The following is a 19272-nucleotide window of genomic DNA, read 5'->3' as shown; positions in this document are numbered from 1 at the left end:
GTTCCATTTTGGGGGGGGGGGGTCATCATGAAGCCAGTTCCCCTCCCAATTAGCACCTCACACTTTACTAATTGCGGCTCACACAGCAGCTTCAACCTAGGGCTTACCCTGTAGACTCAGAGCAGCCTGTGTGAAGGAGGCTCCTCAGCTGCACTTATCTATCAGGACAGGAGAGCTAGAAAACACCAGGACCTGCCAAGTAAACCAATCTCTCCTTAATCTCAAAGGCTATGTGGCAGGAATGTGTAGGCAAAGGAATCTGGCTTGGTAGAGAACTTCTCTATGTAGCTATACCTTCCCTTTCTCTCTTTGTGGTACTGGGTTTCAAACTCAGAGCCTTGTGTACCTTGGGTGGACACTCTCCCAGTGCCACATTTGTAGCCCCGGATACTGAAAACTGAAATACTATGCAGTATTTAGCTGTGATACCAAATTTATCTTGTGTATAAACTGGAACATCTATCTGTGTAGTGTTGAGATTGAATTCTACAGTACATAACAAGAATCTCACTAGTAGACATTTAATAGTAAGTCATTACCCTCGTGTGTACGTTGTTTGGAATATGCACGATTGGTTCTTTTTCCCATTATTCACCACGCGCTTGCTACCTCACCATAGAGCAAAGCAGAACAAACAGCAGCAGCCTCAAGTGAGTGAGAAAAGTTTGGAGACGAAACACCCGTCTGTCAAGAATCCAACCCACCATGCTACACGTTCTTCTGTGAGCCAGGATGATATTATTACTCAACTTTAAGGATGTACCTGAGGATGTAGTATCTGAATCTTTGGCAAAAGGGCAGAGTGTATTAGGAGGTAATTCAATGGTTGCTGATCTTACTGTACAGGAGAGGGGCTAAAAGAATGAAAATGCCCGGGTAGACTATGTAAGAACTCCCAAGTAATGAAGTAAGACTTGAGGAATAGCACCAGACTTCCTACCACGAGGAGCCTTTACTGGTCACTCTGACAATACTCTAATCAGCAAGTTTAAGTGACAAAGAAAAACACACACACAAAGTAGCTTTGATCGTACAGAAGTCAGAGAGGGGAAGCCTAATCCAGCTGTCCCCACTTCACACCGGCAGGGCTCCTTCGTCTGTGCAGCAACAGCTTTGTCAATACACAAATGCAGGAGGGCACGAAGCTTTTGGCAGCTTAACATTTTAATATGGGGGTGAAAGCAAATATGTAAATTGCTTTGTGCCCCGCCCCAGGCCCTCCAGTCCTAAGGCTGTGGGAACCAGCCAGGCTGACCCAAATGGAATCCAGAGCGAGTGGGGTGTTGGGTTCCCCAAGGAAAGGGGGGTAGATCCAGAACAGAGCAGAAACGGTGACAGTTTATCTGTATGAAAAAGGACACTCCAGGTGAGAAGGGCTGGCTCAACTGAGGCAGCAGCTTAGGAAGAAGGGAACAGGGCGACAGAGAGCAGGAGAGAGAGCCAGACACACAGGCTGCAACACTCTCCTCCCAGGGTTAGTAGGAAGACGGTGCAGGTTAGCACTAACCAGGCCCACAGCACACAGGTCAAGTCCCCCAAAACTCTTGGTGCTGTTTACTGCTTGGCTTGCTTTGGGACTCAGTTCAATTCTTAAACTGGCTGCTTCTCGCCCCGGGTATGTCCCATTAACTTTACTATCAGGGCACAAATCAGGATCTCTACACATAACCCTGGAACTCACTACGTAGAGATCTGACTGCCTACGCTTGGATTAAAGGTGAGCGCCACCATGACCGTTTCCTTTTGCTTTTGAGACTGTCTTGCCATTCAGGGCTAACTGGCCTTGAACCTGCACGGCCCTTCTGCCTTAGCATCCAGACAGCAAGGATTACAGTGCTGTGTCACCATGCCTAGCTTTGAGAAACCAAAGTGAAAAGTTCCAAGGAGAACTGGCCACAGTGGCACATGGCGATCACCTTAGAGGTTGAGGGTTGAGTTGGGAGAATTTGGAGTCTCAGGTCAATATGGCTTATATAATTAGACCCTGTTAGAACTAGATGGGAGAATAAGAGAATATAAATTATATCAAGATTAAAAGCCTCTCCAGGTTCTGCCAAATGGATAACCAGCACCAACGTTTGTTTGCAAGTGGGTGGAGGCTGCAGATTCAAGGACAAAACCCAAGCACACTCTGCGCAGCCACACCCTCACCCACACGCCAGGACCCCAGCCCCACTCTGCTGCCTGATAGTTACATAGAGGTCATGTCATTGAGGGCGTGGTCCAGCTCGTCGCTAATGGCCTTGTACTTCAGTTTCTGGGCATAGAGCTCATCTGGACAGGCACAGGAACCACAGGGGTGATGGAGGGTAAAGTGAAAGGTATCAGAAGCAGATGAAGGAAGAGAGGAGTCATTAGAAAATAGGAAAAATGTGACCACAGGTCTAAAACCAGGAAGAAAAAACAAAACAAAACAAAACAAAACAAAACAAAACTATTCTGGTAGCCATGACTGGCCATTTCTAATCTATTTTCCCCATGGCCAACAGTACTTCCTGATATCTCTTCAAGTCAACTGGAGCCAAGAACTGAGAACCTGAACACACACCAGCTACTCCAGGCACCCAGAACAGCTCTCCCTCCCACCCAGTTCTGAAGCAGTGGTAACACTTAAGGAAGACAGAAAAGGGACCAAGCACACAGCCGTGGTGACTCTTCTCTGCCTACTCAGGGTGATCGCTCTTCACGGTTCTATGGCCACCTCCCCAGACCAGTCACCAAGACCATATCAAGGAAGTCCTCAGAGCAAAACTTGTTTCTTTGTTAAGGTGGACAGCCACCGCCGCCAAACTACAAGAACAAGAAGCCCTGACTGTTCGTTCTGTTGGTCTAGGCTGTGAGACTTGAGTGCTGTCTCCTGCAGGTGTCACCCGGCCTGAATGATAATGCACAAAGTGGCCGTGGCTCCCGTTTCCACTCAGAGTCGAGATTTAAGATATTTAAGATTACTAAACTGGAGATAAATACAGCCATTACATCTTCTCAAAGGAAAGACGGCAGATTCCAGAAATAAGTAGTCTCACTAAAGGAAAAGATTTAAAACTCCTGACATGCTTTACCTAGCTAGAATACAGGACAGGACACATTGACATATTGATACCAGGTCACTACCAATTCCCTGATGAGCAGACCAAAGGCTCGAGATTAACGGGCAAGGTCTTCCTCTCTCATGCTCCCCAATGTGCTCCATACCTTCCAAGTCATCAATGGTCTTTTCCAGTTTGGCTACCGATCTTTCAGCAAACTCAGCCCGGGTCTCCGCCTGAGGAAATACAAGCAGAATGAAAGTGGTTACTTTCCCCTCATGCTTCTGGGCCATTCAGAACCAAAGTCAACAAGGCTCATGATTAATAATATAATATTAATGCTTTATTTATCTTTCCATGTGGGTCAGACCCTCAGCTCACCTCCTTGAGTTTATCAGTAAGAATCTTTATTTCTTCTTCATACTTGTCTTCTTTTTGAGAGTACTGTTAAGAAAAGTAGAATACAAGTTTCAGAGTAGAAACTGTCTCAAAGACAACAGCCGTTATTATTCTTACATAAGCCATAGACATTCTCCTGGATTTGATTTGGTCCAGGGCTAAAAAGCAAGGACTAGTTTTTGACAATGGGTCCCAAGACCCAACCATTTCCAAACAAAACTTGCAGAGTAAGCTCCACCAGGAACCTCTTTTGCCTTTGTAACAGACTTAAATTCTGATCCTATTCCTGTCAACCCTTTCTCCAACGTAACCGGCAGGAATCTACAGTTAAAGCATCCCCTCATGACGGTAAGTGACAATCATCTGTCTTGACTGCTACCAGGAAGGTCTAAGAGCTGGCACTGTTGGCCCCTTCTGATGCTTCTTTGATGCTGATTCTGAGCCCAGCAGTAACAGCTCAAGGAGCACATGACTCCAGGCACTGCAGACCACAGAGTTCTTTAAGCCTAAGCAATGGGCGTACATAGGAATTAGCACTAAACTACACTCTGCCGGACAAAGGTGGGAAGGAAGAGATTGCTTTTCACCGGATTATCCGGGATGGGTATGTGTCTTTCATTAAGGGCAGGGCTGGGCCCAAGCACCAAAGCCTGACGTCTTCACAAACCAGCCCTACCTTCTCCGCCTGAGCCTCAAGAGATTTGAGGTTGTTGGTGACATTCTTCAGCTCCTCCTCCAGCTCAGAACACTTACTGTGAACATTTTAAATACCGCAGGAAAGGAAAGGGGAAAGAGGAAGAAATAAAAAAAAAAAGGAGAGAGACACACAGATGTGAATTGAACCTATGTGTAGAGAGAGCGGGGCTGCATATCAGGGAGGAAAAGTTTCTGGGTAACCTGAGCAAGTATGGACCCTCCTCCCTCTACCATGGAGCTCACACACCAGGAGCTGGCCCTCCTGTGCTCGGAGTGTTTGGCTCTGGTAAAGAAAGAACACTTGAGAGAAATCACTCACTACCAGGGAAAAGTTACGACTGCACTTGGGTGTGGGTGTGGGGACGGATGCCAAACCCAAACAACAACCCCAATCACCCAGGGGAGGCAGAGACCCTTGGGGGAAGGCAGAGAAGCAACTAGGAAAGAGGAGGTGAGAGGTGCCAAGTGAGTGGAAAGGAAGGATGGAGCATTCCATGAAGAGATGAGAACGCACTCAACAACTCAACTGGTGGAGGGAGGCAGCTGCGAAACAAAACCAAACAGAAGAGACCGCACCGCACACACGGAAGCTCCGTGCATGGGCCTCAGGTTAGTACCTTTTCTTCAGCAGCACTCAGACACTTCAGGTTCTGGTCCATCAGTCTGATCTGCTCATCCATCTCTCGGCAACGGCTGTTAGTGACAGTCACGGGAATGGCACAAGCCAGGTTGTGGGGAAAAGGTTAAAAAAGGAAGAGCAAGAAAACAAGCCACAAAATGGGGTATGGGGTGGGTCAAAACAACAAACGGATGGGAGGAACACACCACCATGGTCGTGATATGTCATGTCTGGAGGAGGGTGGGGAATGCAAGGCAAGCACCACAGATACTCATCCATGCTGACTTTGTTACACAAGGCCAAGCTGGTACCAATGGGCAGCATGTGATTTCTCTAAAGCCTTTGCTCTCAAGTTCCCAGGCAGATTGGCAAAGTGTGTTAAAAACAGAGACCAGGTCTCAAATCGGTACAGGACAAGGAGGAAGACTCCTCTTCCTGTCGGGTGGAAGGACCCGACAGGACCTTCCAGCCAGCTGTTTGCCGTATTAGTTTGCATGTTCCCCCTATTAGAGAATCTTCTCAAGAATAAGCAAGCCCTGTTCCCTGTTACTAAAGGTAAGAGAAAGCCCAAAGCCATTCTTAGAGGCTAAAAGCACTAGAGGACCACCACCCTCCCGGCCTGTTTAACAAGGTCGAAGGAAGGCTAGTTTACTCGGAGTTAGTGCCCAAGCAGGCAGGATGAGCTGACAAGATCTGGAGACAAAATACTCACGACTCTGCCAGCTCGGCGCGTTCCTCCGTGCGTTCCAAGTCTCCTTCAATAATCACCAACTTACGAGCCACCTAGAAGAAAAGACCCCAGTCCAGCTCAAGCAAGCCAGGGAGCTATCCCCTCAGGACTGCCCCTGCAGAGGCTGCACTGCAGAGGTGACTCACCTCTTCATACTTCCTGTCTGCCTCTTCTGCAATGTGCTTTGCTTCCTTCAGCTGGATTTCCTGGAGCTCCATCTTTTCTTCATCTTTTAGAGCCCGGTTTTCAATCACCTTCATACCTCTGCAGAAACAGAATGAAAGAATGAACAGAAATGACATTCTGAGCTGCGTATCAACTCCATCGCAAACACTCAAAACCACACCCTCTGAATCCATTCCTCTTAGTCACCAGAATGGACATTCAATAGCACCTGAGCACCGGTACCATTTAATTGAAAACTTCTTTTTTTTTTTTTTCCCCCGGAGCTGGGGATTGAACCCAGGGCCTTGTGCACGCTAGGCAAGTGCCCTACCACTGAGCTAAATCCCCAACCCCTACTTCTTATAAAACAATCAATTGTGGGCTAGGGATAGGACTTCACAATACAGCAGGTGGCTGGTGTGTGTGTGTGTGTGTGTGTGTGTGTGTGTGTGTATGTATACGGATGTATGCAAGGCCCCAGTTCAATTCGCACAGTACAAAATAATACTAGCAATATAAAATCACTGCCATTTAAAAAGTAGGTCTCAGGGCCTGGGAGTATAAGCCAGTGGGAGAGGATGTGCTTAGCATAGAAAGTAGATGCTGTGTTCAGTCTGCAAAAACAAAAGCAGGCCTAGACCAGGATACGGTGGCACAGGCCTACAATCCCAGCGATTAAAAAGTGGAGGCGGGATGCTTAAGAGTTCAAAGCCAGTCTGGGTTACATGAGACCATGCCTCAAACAAAAAGAAAACCGCAAGTAAAACAGACAGGTCTAGTGGAAAATCCAGGTCAGAGCCACGATCGACTATATTGTTTATAGTGCCAGGGATGGAACCCAGGACACCTACCTCAGGCCAGGTAACTGAGGGCAGCTCCACTCGCCACCCCACTGGCCTACTCTTTTGGAGTTCACCTACCTCTCACTCTCATCAGCAGCCTTCTCCGCTTCCTCCAGCTTCTGCAAAGCAGTGGCAAGGCGCTCCTGGGCGCGGTCCAGCTCCTCTTCAACCAGCTGGATCCTGCGGTTCAAGGAGGCCACCTCAGCTTCAGCCTTAAATCAATGGGAAATGGAAAAGAACCACCTTTTGGTGAAAAGAACCAACTGTGACAGAAGGCTAGACTACTATGAAGAACCTAGTCATGTAAGCAAGAGATTCGGTCTTGGCTTAAATGCTAAAAGATCTAACACACAATTATTAACCAATTTTCTTCTTCCCCATCTAAGAACTCCCCTTTGTTCTGTATGAAATGTGTTGCTCGTGTGAAGTAATCTCAGGTAGCCCAAGCTGGGCTGAACGTCTACCTAAGTGTTGGGATTACAGATCTGTACCACAATGTCCAGTTTGTGCTGTGCATGTCAGACAAGTACTCTAGCAAATGGAGCACACCGTCAGCCCTGAAGAGCATTTTAAAATTCAGTTCCTTATCCAGACAGCATCATCTTCTCTCTTCTGGACTCAATTCAAATCCCAGAGCTTAGAAGAGCTAACAAACCCAGGTGTGACGACACACATCTTCAATGGCGAGGCAAGTAGGCTTCTGTGAGTCTGAAGCCAGTCTAGTCAGTCCTAGTCTACACAGTGAGATCCTCTCTGAGAAAAGCAGCTAGAGGACACAGACTTCTCCTTCAATGACAACTACTTCTAGCTTCCAACTCCAGGTCCTCTTGAGTGTTGGGCCTACAGGCACATACCAGGACAGTTGACATTTAGTATTTCCGTCATTTTATAGTATTTCTCTCTATATATAATCTGATTTGCAGTTTAAGTTGTTTACCTTGTGGCCCCCTCCCTGAACACACCAGGAAGATGACCAACTAGTGCCTTCCAGACAGGAAAGGGAAAGGGTGCTGGAAAGATGGCTCAACTGCCAAAGCTACCAGATGCCTTAAAGGCCAAGGTCCTGAGCTCCACCCCTGGGTGGACAGAGAGATCTAGTCCCCAATACTGTCCTGACCGGCGCGCAAACTCTGTTCCATGTGCACAGTCATTCACACCCACTTAAAACAAAGTGAACTGGGATATTTCCCCCACCCCACCCCTTCAAAGTGTTCCCTCATTCCCTTAACAAAGGATGCTACATTTCAGTAACATTATAAAAACAAACAAGAAACCTAGCTTCCACCTACCACCACGCCTCTGGCTGGCTGACTGCCTTTCTATTCCTCTAACAGCCTCTGACTAAGCTTCACCGGACTTCAGTACAATTCCTAACAGTAATTTCCCGGCTTGCTGTACAGCAAAGCACAGTTCAAGTCCAAGTAAGTCACTGGCTATGAGTGGGAAAGGAACAAAAGGCATAGCTACTACACTGTCCATCTGGAAAGTGTACTCATAGATGGGGGTGTGCACTGCCACAATCCTAGCACTCTGGGGACAGAGACATAGGGACCATGAGCTCAAGGCCCATGTGGGCTACCCAGGGAGACCCTGTTTCAATTAAAAAACAACAACAACAACAAACAAACAAACAAACAAAAACAAATTTAAGCTCTTTGCTGCACATGTTGACGTACAGATGCTTCTGGCGAGCTCTGGCTCTCCTCTCCAGCCCAGATTGTGCCTGAACTCTATTACCCTGGATTCCTCTTAACAGTCAAGGGTGGGTGGGAGCAACGGAAGAATCTGGGCCATCAGCCCTACGGGGAGGGATAGAACTGGGTAAGATGCCTGCTAACAACCAGGATCGGAACAAAAATTTCCACATACAAACACAGGAGAGTGGAGAGATTGGGAAAGGAGGCAGGAGACCAGGATACAGGAAAAGAAGATTGAAAAGTCTACATAAATTGAAATTCCTAAGAAAGCATTTGTGTTCCTAACTGTACCATTCAGAATACCACAAAGGCAAGCATTCTTTAGTTCTGTCTCTTCTAGGAAAACAGGTATCTGGTTGGACAACACAGATTTATCCGCACAAACCCAACAAGGCCAACCAGTCCAGAGCAAGCCAGGCTATGAGACCAGGGCTGCAATATACTCGCAGTACCAGAGAGTACTTACCCCTTTCCATGACTAAAACAAAAAAAACGTGTAGAATGCAGCCTGAGGGGCTGGAGAGATGGTTCAGCAATTAACAGCACTTGTCACTCTTACAGAGAACCCAGGTTTGATTCCCAGCACTCACACGGTGATCCGCAACCATCCCTAATTCCAATTTCAGAAACTCCAAAGCCCTCTTCTGACTTCCATGGGCACCAGGTACATATGTGGTACACATACATACATCACACAGGCAAAACATTCACACACACAAAATCAATAAACCTAAGGGTGGAAAATTAAAGAGAAAAATGCAGCTAGATCTGCAGGAAGCACATGAAATGTTAAGTCCCCTTCCAGCTCCTAGTTACCCAAACTGGGAAAAGATAACAGGCTATGGGGGCAGGGTATAGTTTCCATGGCAACAAGCTGGCTCTAGCACTTTCTCCTACAAGACGGCATTTACAATTGAATTCTTCACAAGGGTGGGAAAAGAGGAAGAGAAAATACATCTAGGTGCTCTTCTGAGAGAGCAACCCAGTGTTAAAACAAGAACCAAAGATTTAGGAGGCCCAGCAAAAGCTTCAGACAGACTAGAGGGTGGTAGGTACAGGACAGAAAGTTCTATTTCTTCCCCTACAGCAGAGCAGTTCTCTTTACAAGGAAACAAAAGGCTGCAAAAATCAAGATCTGATACTTCCTCCAAAGGACTAGGAAGACAACTTATACAGAGCACCCAGGTCAGCAGGTCCCTCCAGGTCCTGGGGCAGGCTAGCCTGACTCTGAGAAACATACATTATACTTTATGTTTTCCCCCATTATTCTAGATTTTACCTAATGCCCAGTAGGGTCTGCCTACCTCCCCACAATTCAGAGGATAGAGTGAGTTCTTCCATCCAACAGCAACAGGAGTCTCCATTGTTCAGGAGGCAAAAATCCTAGTGGTGGAATGCAGCGGCCATTTGGTCACATTAAAAGATGGCTGATGGCAGCTTTGGCTATGGCGGAAGTTTAGTTTAAATGCTGCAGCAGGCTGTCCATCTGTGCAAGCCTGACAGCCTGGCTTTGACCCTCTGAACCCATGTAATGGTGAGAATGGACTTCACAAAGCTGTGCTCAGCACACATTATGGCATGTGTGCTGGCTGACATACAAACATTATGGCATGTGTGCTGACATACTAACATATGCATACGCAATGATAAATTTTTTTTAAAGATTTATTTATTTATTGTGTATAAGTACACTGTAGCTGTCTTCAGACACATCAAAAGAGGGCATCAAATCCCATTACAGATGGTTGTGAGCCACCATGTGGTTGCTGGGAATTGAACTCAGGACCTCTGGAAGACAGACAGTGCTCTTAACCACTGAGTCATCTCTCCAGCCCAATGATAAATTCTTTAATGTGAAAAGAGGCCCAAAGCATACCACATCCCTTAATGCAAGGAGCTGTGGAAGCTGGTAGAGACAGAGCAGGGCCAAGGACAGACGGGAGAAGTCTAAATCTGGCACTCTGCCACACTGGGGTTTCCCTTTTTAGATAGAAGTCACAGGTGTAACTCACAGTAGAGACAGTACTAGAGAAACCAGGCCTGTGGGGAAGAAAGGACTGCTGTGCCCTGTGTTCACACATGCACACCCACTGTGTTCACACAAGCCAGGGAACTTTCCTCAGGAAATTTTACCAAGGGGGAGGGAGGCTGGGGATTGGAGCTATCCGCCCCTCAGAGTCAACAGAGGTGGAGTCTAGGCAGAGGCACTTAAGAGCAAAGGGCTGTTTGCCTCTCCTGGAGGAGTGTGCTCTAAAATAGGGGGCAGAGAAAGGCAACCAGCAGCCAAACCAACCCAAACCTCTAACAGGAGGAGAGGTCACAGTGCTCATGTGTCCACCAGACACACACACCCAAGCATCCTGGGCCCCTTCCCAGACCAAGAATTTAGGATCAAAGTTAGGAACTTCTGTTCAACGCCCACTCTCCTCTCGGTGGTACTTCGGTTTTGGAGCACAACCAAAGGAAAAGTCAAAAATACCATAGAAAACGTGGAGAGAGAGAGAACTAGTTTTTAAAGGGTAAGATGAACCACTCACTTAAAAATGCTAACAATGGGGCCAGAGAGATGGCTCAGAAGGTAGAGCTGCTCTTTGTAGACTTTGGCTCCCACTTTGCCTGGGGGGGGGGGGGGGAGGTGCATCCACAACTACCTGCAACTCCAGCTCAAGGGGGTCAGACACCCACACACACATATATGAATAAAATTAGTAATAAGAAAGGTCACAGTGGAGACACAGGCACGGCAGTTGAACACGGGAGGAGACTATTCCAGAGGCAATGCAGAAGGCTCACTTGAGTCCAACAGTTGAAGGGCCAGCCTGTGCAGGTAAGTTCTCATGTTATACATGCATCTTTTTATCACTAACAATAAGCGCATTGAATTTTACACTGTTACCTGTTGAAGTTTCGACAAGACAGTGTAGTCGAGAGGTTGAGAAAGTTTGTCTTAACATAAGGCCCTAGGTCTGATCCCAACACCACTTAAGACCCAAAACAAGAAAACACTCTTATCAAACACAAAGGAAATTCAAAACTGAAAGTAAACCTTCACGGGGAGCTATGTTATAAAAGGCCTGGCTGCCCTCAGAACTTGCCGCCCAGCTTTGGCCATGTCTAGTTTAACAAAGGCAGCTTGGATCCCCATACAGAGTGCAACAAGACAGTCTATACTAATACGACATAGGATTTCCACCAGGTAGTGTGGCAGGAGGACCCTACAAAACCCACATTCCACAGCAGCCCTACAAGAAAGAGGTGACTCAAGCATCTCCCTTCCTCCTCTGACTCTTCAGTAGAGGCTCAAAGTTCGAGAGTGCAAAAAGTCAAAAGCTCACAAAGAAGATACTAGTTTCATCAATATTTAACTACCACCCTACTTCCCCATTCTGAGGACTTCCTCAGGAGGCTTCTGTGAAATAAGCACATTTGGTAAGCCCTGAACATGTGAAAACACTCAGGTGGCTTATCATCCCAGAGTCATCACGCAGAAGAAAGGAACGCCAAATGTACCTGCAAGGAAAATGACCAAACTCTGGGACAGAGAGACACACCCTAAAACTACTCCAGGGTACCTACATTTAGACATCAGCCTAACACCGCTGCACCCGGCTAATTCCTTCCACTGTACTCTCTTTTCTTTTCTGGAGACTTCCTCATCTCTACAGCAATCTCACTAGACTTGATAAGGAGAAGTTACAGGCATGCCAGGAGTGGCCAAGCAAGCCTACAGTAATTCCCAAAGTAATTCCAGCACTTGAGAAGCTTAGGCAGGAGGATTGCTGGGAATACAAAGAGACATCCTGTCTCAAAACAGTCGTACTGGACACCTAGGGTGATGTGAAGACAAGCTCTGTCATCTCTATGCCCATTATAAAGAATTTTTATAACGTTTAAACATTAACTTGGAAGGGAGCTGTGCTCTCCTTTTCCACACTTACCCCTTTTGCCCCCTCAAAAATATCGTTACTCCTCAAATGAACAGCAGAAAGGCAGAGAGAAAGAGAGAGAAAGAGAAAGAGGGAGAAAGAGAGAGAGAGAGAGAGAGAAAGCAAGAGCAATAAAGAACGCCAGTAAACCACAAGAGTTCTTTTTCATTAGGTCTTAAGCAGGAATCCATTCATACCACTAACACAGTTGAACAAAACCCACTAGATAGCTAAGAAAACAGCTTCCCCCGAAATCACCAGTGCCACTCACTAATCTGTTCCCATCCTCCAATGTTCCAATCAGTCAGGAACCTTGAAACTGGCGTGGCATTTGACTCTCTGCTATACACTCCCTTATCAGCCAGCTTAGGAGAAATGTTCTAAGTCAAATTTGTACTGCTCACATTTCTGGCAGAAGTTCCTGCCTTCCAGGTCATGATGGGCAGGGCCTACTAGGTTTGCTGGCTCCGACATTTGCTAACAACGTGGGGAGTACCATCTCCTCTCCCACTTCACAAGTGAGGGGCGGGAATGCCAGTTAGTTATAAAAGGTCCCCAAGTTCGAGGATGGGAGGTCTTAAGCTCCGCCAGTGAGGGAGGGAACCGCGCTTCCTCTCAGCCAACTGCTGGCTCATTTCCTGAGCAGGAGGAGGGAGCGGAAAAGCTGCCAGTAGGCCAGGTCGGGGGCTTTCCGGCGGTTCCCACCTCCCACCCTCATTTTTCACAGGTTAGGCTCGGCCCCCTCCCGGACCAGAGAAGCACTCACTAACTTCTACCCCTCAGACCGGAAACCTCTAGCGAGAGTAAAAGGTCCCCACCCTTCTCAGAGAAGTGGGGGAGGGAAAGACCGCTGAGCCCCTCCCCTGGCCGCGCCCGGCTCCGAGGGACTGAATGAATGAGCTGGGGGAAAAAGGGAGAGGGCAGCCCGCGCCGCGCGGAGCTCGATTTTTTCCAGGGTCTATCTAGCCTGCTCGCGCAAGCACTTAGTTTCCTCCGCAGCCGCTTACCGGGCCATCGTAATCGAGTCCCACCCAACCTTCGGGCTCCACGACCAGTCAGGGCTTCCAGGGCTCCATGGAGCTGAGCACAGCAGAGTGCTGATCCCTTCCCTGCTACGCCCCGACTCTCCGTGCTTACCTGCTCCCGGGCCCGCCTTTCTCCCTCCACTTCCCGCTGGAGGCGCTCGGCCCTCTCCTCCGCATCATCAGCCTGCTGCTGCAGAACCTGGATCTTGCGCTTTACCGCCTCGATGGTGGTGCTCCCGGCCATGGTGCCTACCCAGCTGCTTCTGGAAATCAGGTTCCTACCTCCTCCGCTCGGCGTTGTAGCCGCTTTTCACCCTACTTCCGCCTGCTCCGCCCTGAAATACCGGAACTCACTCACCCGCCCGGATGTGACGCCGCCACCACCGCGCGTCCTCCCCCTGCCAAGCAGGCGGGAACGCAGTCCACTCGAGGGGCAGCGGGCAGAAAGTGAGGGGTGGAGCCTCCCAGTAACCCTAGGCGACCACTCAGGGCGGTCTTTCCTTAGACCAGTAAAGGGGGGCGGGGTTTGGTAAGGCTACCATAGTAACTGAGAGGCGCTTCATAGTCTAGCCTCACCCACCAGGCTACCTCCCAACAATGGCTGTCCCATTTACTAGAATGGTGCTGTCGTGATCACTTACGCAGGTGACCCCTCTCTTATCCAGTGCCTCCCTACCACTATGTCCGCTCCGCAATATAAAGTATCCCATATGCTTTCCTTTCTACTCAGTTTACAACAGACTCCAAAACAAGGTTCTGAGACAAGCCTAGAAGACTCTAGCCTTCATCTTGCAAGGAGTCGCAGTGAGCTCCTTTGAAAACCTATTAGGAGGGGCTGTGGATATTGCTCAGATTGTAGATCACTAGCCCAGCATCACTAGCTCTGGGCTGGATCTCCAGGAGCACTTAAACTGTCATAGTGGAGGGTGGACACAGAAAGAGCAGAAATCCAAGGTCATCCTTGGCTACATGGTGAATTCAAGACTAGTCTGAGCTACATAAAACTCTGTCTCAAAACAACCCCAAAAACTGTTGAGACAGTTCTCTCCCATTCCCTGCAAGTCGATACCAGAACTACCAGATGGAAAAGATTGGCAAGTTGGCATTCTATTAGGATCAGCTCTGAACTGAGGTGTTTTGTTTGAATAGTAGTTTTGTCCCCTGAAGCTTTTAAGAGAGTCCATAGGAATGAGCAGTTAACCTGCCACCACCCCCTTTTACCCTTAAAATGATTTTGGACTTGGAATTTAATATTCATGTACAACTCCTTTTGTAGACAAGATATTTACACTTCTATCATCATATCCTTGGTGCGACAGAAAGATATAAGTATATGGAAAACTACTGTGGAATTTAACCTCTGAATTGTAGTAACTTCCACTAGTTTCACTTTGGCTTTCAGGTACTCCAAGGAGCTATTATATGAGTTCAAAACTACTTCTACAGGTCCTATTGGTCAGGATTTCTGGAGGCACAACTATAACGAGGTTTATTTTGTTTTCCCTTTGCTTCTCTAGGTTTTTTTTTTTTTTTTTTTGATTCATTCATTTATGTATGAGTGAGCTCTCTGTGGGTGCACCTCCATGCCAGAAGAGGGCATCAGATGACATTACAGATGGTTGTGAGCTACCCTATCTTTGCTGGAAATTGAACTCAGGACCTCTGGAAGAGCACAGACAGTGCTCTTAACCGCTGAGCCATCTCTCCAGCTCCTGCTATTCTAGTTTTTGCTTCCTTTGTTTTATATTTGGTTTTTGAGATTGTATCTGAGGTAGTCCTGACTGGCCTCCAACTCATTTTTGTAGCCCTGGTTGGTCCTAACCTTTGGACCCTTCTTTATCGACTTCCTAAGAATTGAAATTTCACGTGTGAACTCTCACATCGTACCTTTATTTCTCTGACTTTCTACCACCTTCTCAGTAATTAATCATGATAAATCCCTCCCTTGATAAACCTCTTTCCTTCCCTTGAGAAATAGGATATGAAGTAGGATTTAGAACTAAGGATATTAACTTGAGGTTGGGGATTTAGCTCTGTGGAATCTCTGGGTTCAGCAAAACACTAGTGCTCCTTGTATCTGGTTCTAGGTCTCAGGATGTTCCTTTCTTTTTGAGGGGAAAAAAAGACTCTTGAACAATGAGACTATTCAGAAAAAACAACTTGGACAAATAATAATTTCTCAGAAGTGTATCCTGTACACATTGATTACTGCCCAACTCTCCAGGAACTAAGACAGAAGGCAAGGCTCTGACCTGCATGAAAATTGTTTTGATGGCCTAAGTATTTCCCAAGCTTGTTTTGAGAAAATCTCATCAGAAGAGTTGTGGTGAGAATTTTTGTCATCTGAGTGCTGATCAGCAGGTGGCACTGTCGTACCTCCCTGAACCCTTAGACCTGATCCAGGCCAACCAAAGTTGAGACAACACGAATTGCATTCCAGAGGCTGGGTCCTTCGTACAGATAATCTCTTCTTGATCTAGGGAAGCAGATGGGTTGACTCCCGATAGCTTTCAGAGGCATGACGGGTTGGCAGCAAGGAGACCAACCAGTGCTATTGTTTTCCTGGTAACATACAATACAACATACCAGCAGGTGTCTCTGTCTATCCCTGTCTCTTATTTCCTCATCCCTCCCAACACATGGCCCTAAAAAAGGATGTTGTGACTCCTGTGTCCTGAGTCCTACCCCTTGCATTCCTCTTTCCTTTATTTGTCCCTAAACAGCTTCTGATTTCATCTTGGATTAAGAGCATCTTATGACCTGCTGCACAAGCGTGAGGAACTGAATCCAGTTCCCCAGCACCCACATAAGAGCCAGCTGTGGCTCTGTGCACCTGTAATCCCAGCACTTGTGAGACGGGTGGGGCACAGAGACAGGTAGATCCCAGAACTTGCTGACCACCTAGCCTAGCTAATCAGTGAGTTCTGGGTTCATCTAGAGACCCTGTGTCCAAAAACAAGGTAGAGAGATATAGAGGAAGGCATCCCATGCCTACCTCTGCCTCCACACCCTGTCAGGCAACCACACACATATAGACAACACACACACAAGGGTTTTACACATGGTTGCACAAAATTTAAATATATTCTGACCGTCACCAGACTGTAGCTTAAAGAGGGTTAAAACTGTGTATTTTGTGCATGCACTTTTTGCTACAACTTAAAACTGTAATAGTAGCTAAACTCTGGGAAGAGAAAACAAGATTGTGCAGACCTTACCACGCTGGTACCTCTCTTTGTTCAAGTAGTCCTAAAAAGAATCCCACACATTCAGGATAACCGATAGCTGAACTACCAGTGTAGACATGGAGCTACTGGCTCTCTCATTCCCCTGTTTACTTATTTATTAATCTCAAGGTCAGAGGCTGAACTGTTAGCCCTTGCTGCATTAGGCAAAGCTCTCCACAGTAATGAGCATATTACGATCTTTGTTCTCTACTTAAATGAACCCCAACGCTCTTCCTCAGTCCATGCTCTCCCTAGCTCCTACAGGCACCCTCCTTGCTTTCTTGTTCTCTTTGAAGCAAAGGTCAGCAAGTTTTTAATAAAGGGCCAGATACAATGTCTGGCTTTACAGGTCATGTGGACTCTGTGGCAATTATTTTATTGAACAGAAAAAAACTCTAGGGGGTTGGGGATTTAACTCAGTGGTAGAGCGCTTGCCTAGCAAGTGCAAGGCCCTGGGTTCGGTCCCCAGCTCCAAAAAAAAGGGGGGGGGAACTCTAGACAATATGTTCTAATAATATTTTACTTACTTACAAAACCAGGCTGTGGCAGGCCTTAACCTAACCCACAGGTGGTACTTGGAGAAAAGATGCCTTTCATCCTGCTTCTGTCTCAACAAATTTCCCCCTCTTTTTTGTTTGTTTGTTTGTTATTGTTGTTTGTTTTGTTTGAAACAGGGTCTCTATATAGCTGTCCTAGAACTCATCATGAAGACTAAGCCAGCCTCAAACTATCAGAGATCTGCCTGTCTCTGACTCCCAGGTGCTGTATTAAAGGCATATATTACCATGTCCGGCCTATTCTTGTCCTTGTACATATCTATGAGGGGAACTGACTGAGTATGTGAGAAGGTAACAAATGGGACAGGACTGAGAGGATTTAAATTTTAAGACAAAATCTTACATATTTAAATTTTTGGGGGGGGTTCTTTTTTTCAGAGCTGGGGACCGAACCCAGGGCCTTGCGCTTCCTAGGTAAGCGCTCTACCACTGAGCTAAATCCCCAGCCCCACATATTTAAATTTTTTAGCCAGGTAGTGGTGGCACAGAGAGGTAGCAGTTTGTACTGGAGAAGACTTTTAGACACTGAGGTTGCGTTTAGTGCCTGTCACCGGATTTACATCACGAGTCTCTGATGTCATGTACTCTAACACTTACTACACTGAGCCTTTGAAAGAGAAGAACCAAAGAGAAGAGCAGACGCCTAGTGGCAGAGACTGGATATGAGGATCTAAAGCTCCGTGTCCTTTAAGCTGTTTTCTAAACCAAATATGATTTAAAATAACATAGGTTTCTAGTTTTCTCCTCACCCAGCTGCTGAGAAATGCCCCTGCAACTGACATAATCCTGTCATTGTTGTTGTCATTGTTCTTGTTGCTGCTGGTGTTGTTGAGATCCCTATGAGCTAGGTAAATGTAGCTGGTTGGGGGGGCTGGATTTAATCCCCAGCACCCCAGATAAAAATAAACAGTCCTGTGGTATTTTTCCTCAAAGCAAATGTCTTATATAGTCTCATATTTCTCTTTACACCAACCTCAAGGTTGGTGATGAAGGAAAGTGCGCACTAAACTGTAATAGGAGGTGAGTAAAGGCAATTAATTTTAGTTTTAAGAGGGGGAAAAGCCCTTAAGAACTATGTAATTTACTCAGGGCCATAGAGTCAGATCTGAGGATGCTACCTTTGCCTGCTTCCCCCTTTCTGTTTTCGTTCATCCTGATACCTCACTGCTCTCCTATGATCAGGGTTCCCTGTAGCATCGCTATGGCATAAAGGCAGATGTCCACCTTGACTAGGACAAATAAATCCATATAGGGCCAGGGTCAGTGTGACCTCCATTTTCTATTGTGAAATCTAAGCTGACTTTCTTGGGTAATTGAGAGATGAGAGGTTCCCTATTAATACACACATGCACATGCCAAGCCTTGTACACAAAAGCTAAGAATGTGGCACGGGGGAGGAAACGGATACCTGATAGCATGCATCTGCGTGTGAGGTCCCTCCTTTGTCCATGTTCTGGAAAAGGTCATTAGATTTCTGGGAAGGAGGTTGACTAGTACAGAAACAAGACTTCCCTCTCTCTCTCTCTCTCTCTCTCTCTCTCTCTGTGTGTGTGTGTGTGTGTGTGTGTGTGTGTGTGTGTGTGTGTGTGTGTGTGTGTGTTCACGCTTGGTGTAGAATCCAGGGATCCATGCATGTTAGGAAAGCATGCTACAATTAACTATGCTCTCAATTTCAATGTGTCTTTGAGTAAGAAAGTACATTCAGCAGACGAGCATGCCAGTGTGTTGTTATAGGCAAAAGTATTATGTTGGCATATGTACCCATAATCTATGGGAAGAAGAAGGTAAGTAAGCCATCTCCCAATACTCACATCCGCTGCCTTCTTCTCTGCTAGCTCCAGCTTCTCCTGGGCATCCTTTAAAGCCTCAGAATACTTGTCCAGCTCATCCTCTGTCCCTTTCAGCTTCTTCTGCATGGTTGCTAGTTCATCCTCTAGCTGCAGGAACCCGAAAAGTAACACACAAAGACATAAACACAACCGTGCGGACTTGGACTCCAAAGACTGCTGAGCCCAGCCTCCAAGAGAGACACACTTCTCCAGCCATGTTCCAGGAGTTAGGTTATGGCTTCATCTCAGACCCTATAATGTCTGGTCCCAAGATGACCAAGTCATCTAGAGCTTTCATGCAAGACTAGTGAATGATAAACACCTAGTGGGGAAGATCTCTGTGGTGTTACTGAGAGAGAGAACAAAAGATGAATCATGCTCTTACCTTTTGCTCTAGAAGTGAGACATTCTTCAAAAACATGGTCTACTTCTACTTAGGGAGCACACAGGCGCACTGTGGCACAGATGAGGCCACTGGCTTTCTCAAGGTCATGTGAACAAGTCTAAAGGGGATACCCTAAAGCAGTGGTTCTT

At 46.8% G+C, this 19272-nt stretch overlaps 1 protein-coding gene across 24 annotated transcripts in view; it reads right to left on the bottom strand.

Annotated features, from left to right (window-relative positions):
• The window catches only part of Tpm3 (tropomyosin 3), a 30128-nt gene that overhangs the window by 7868 nt on the left and 2988 nt on the right, over window positions 1–19272 (bottom strand). For 2 of the 24 annotated variants that reach the window (XM_006232568.5, XM_006232576.5), the window contains exons 2-8: window positions 18721–18846; window positions 6556–6689; window positions 5617–5734; window positions 5453–5523; window positions 4739–4814; window positions 3408–3470; window positions 3193–3262 (exon numbers count right to left, since the gene is read on the bottom strand). In XM_006232568.5, coding sequence (XP_006232630.1) covers window positions 3193–3262; window positions 3408–3470; window positions 4739–4814; window positions 5453–5523; window positions 5617–5734; window positions 6556–6689; window positions 18721–18846 — 658 coding nt within the window. 24 annotated transcript variants of the gene reach the window in all.

The sequence above is a fragment of the Rattus norvegicus genome, chromosome 2 (genome assembly GCF_036323735.1).
Source record: "Rattus norvegicus strain BN/NHsdMcwi chromosome 2, GRCr8, whole genome shotgun sequence".
Taxonomy (NCBI): domain Eukaryota; kingdom Metazoa; phylum Chordata; class Mammalia; order Rodentia; family Muridae; genus Rattus; species Rattus norvegicus.
Note: the sequence above shows the minus strand (reverse complement) of the source record. Positions and strands in the feature narration are given on the sequence as shown.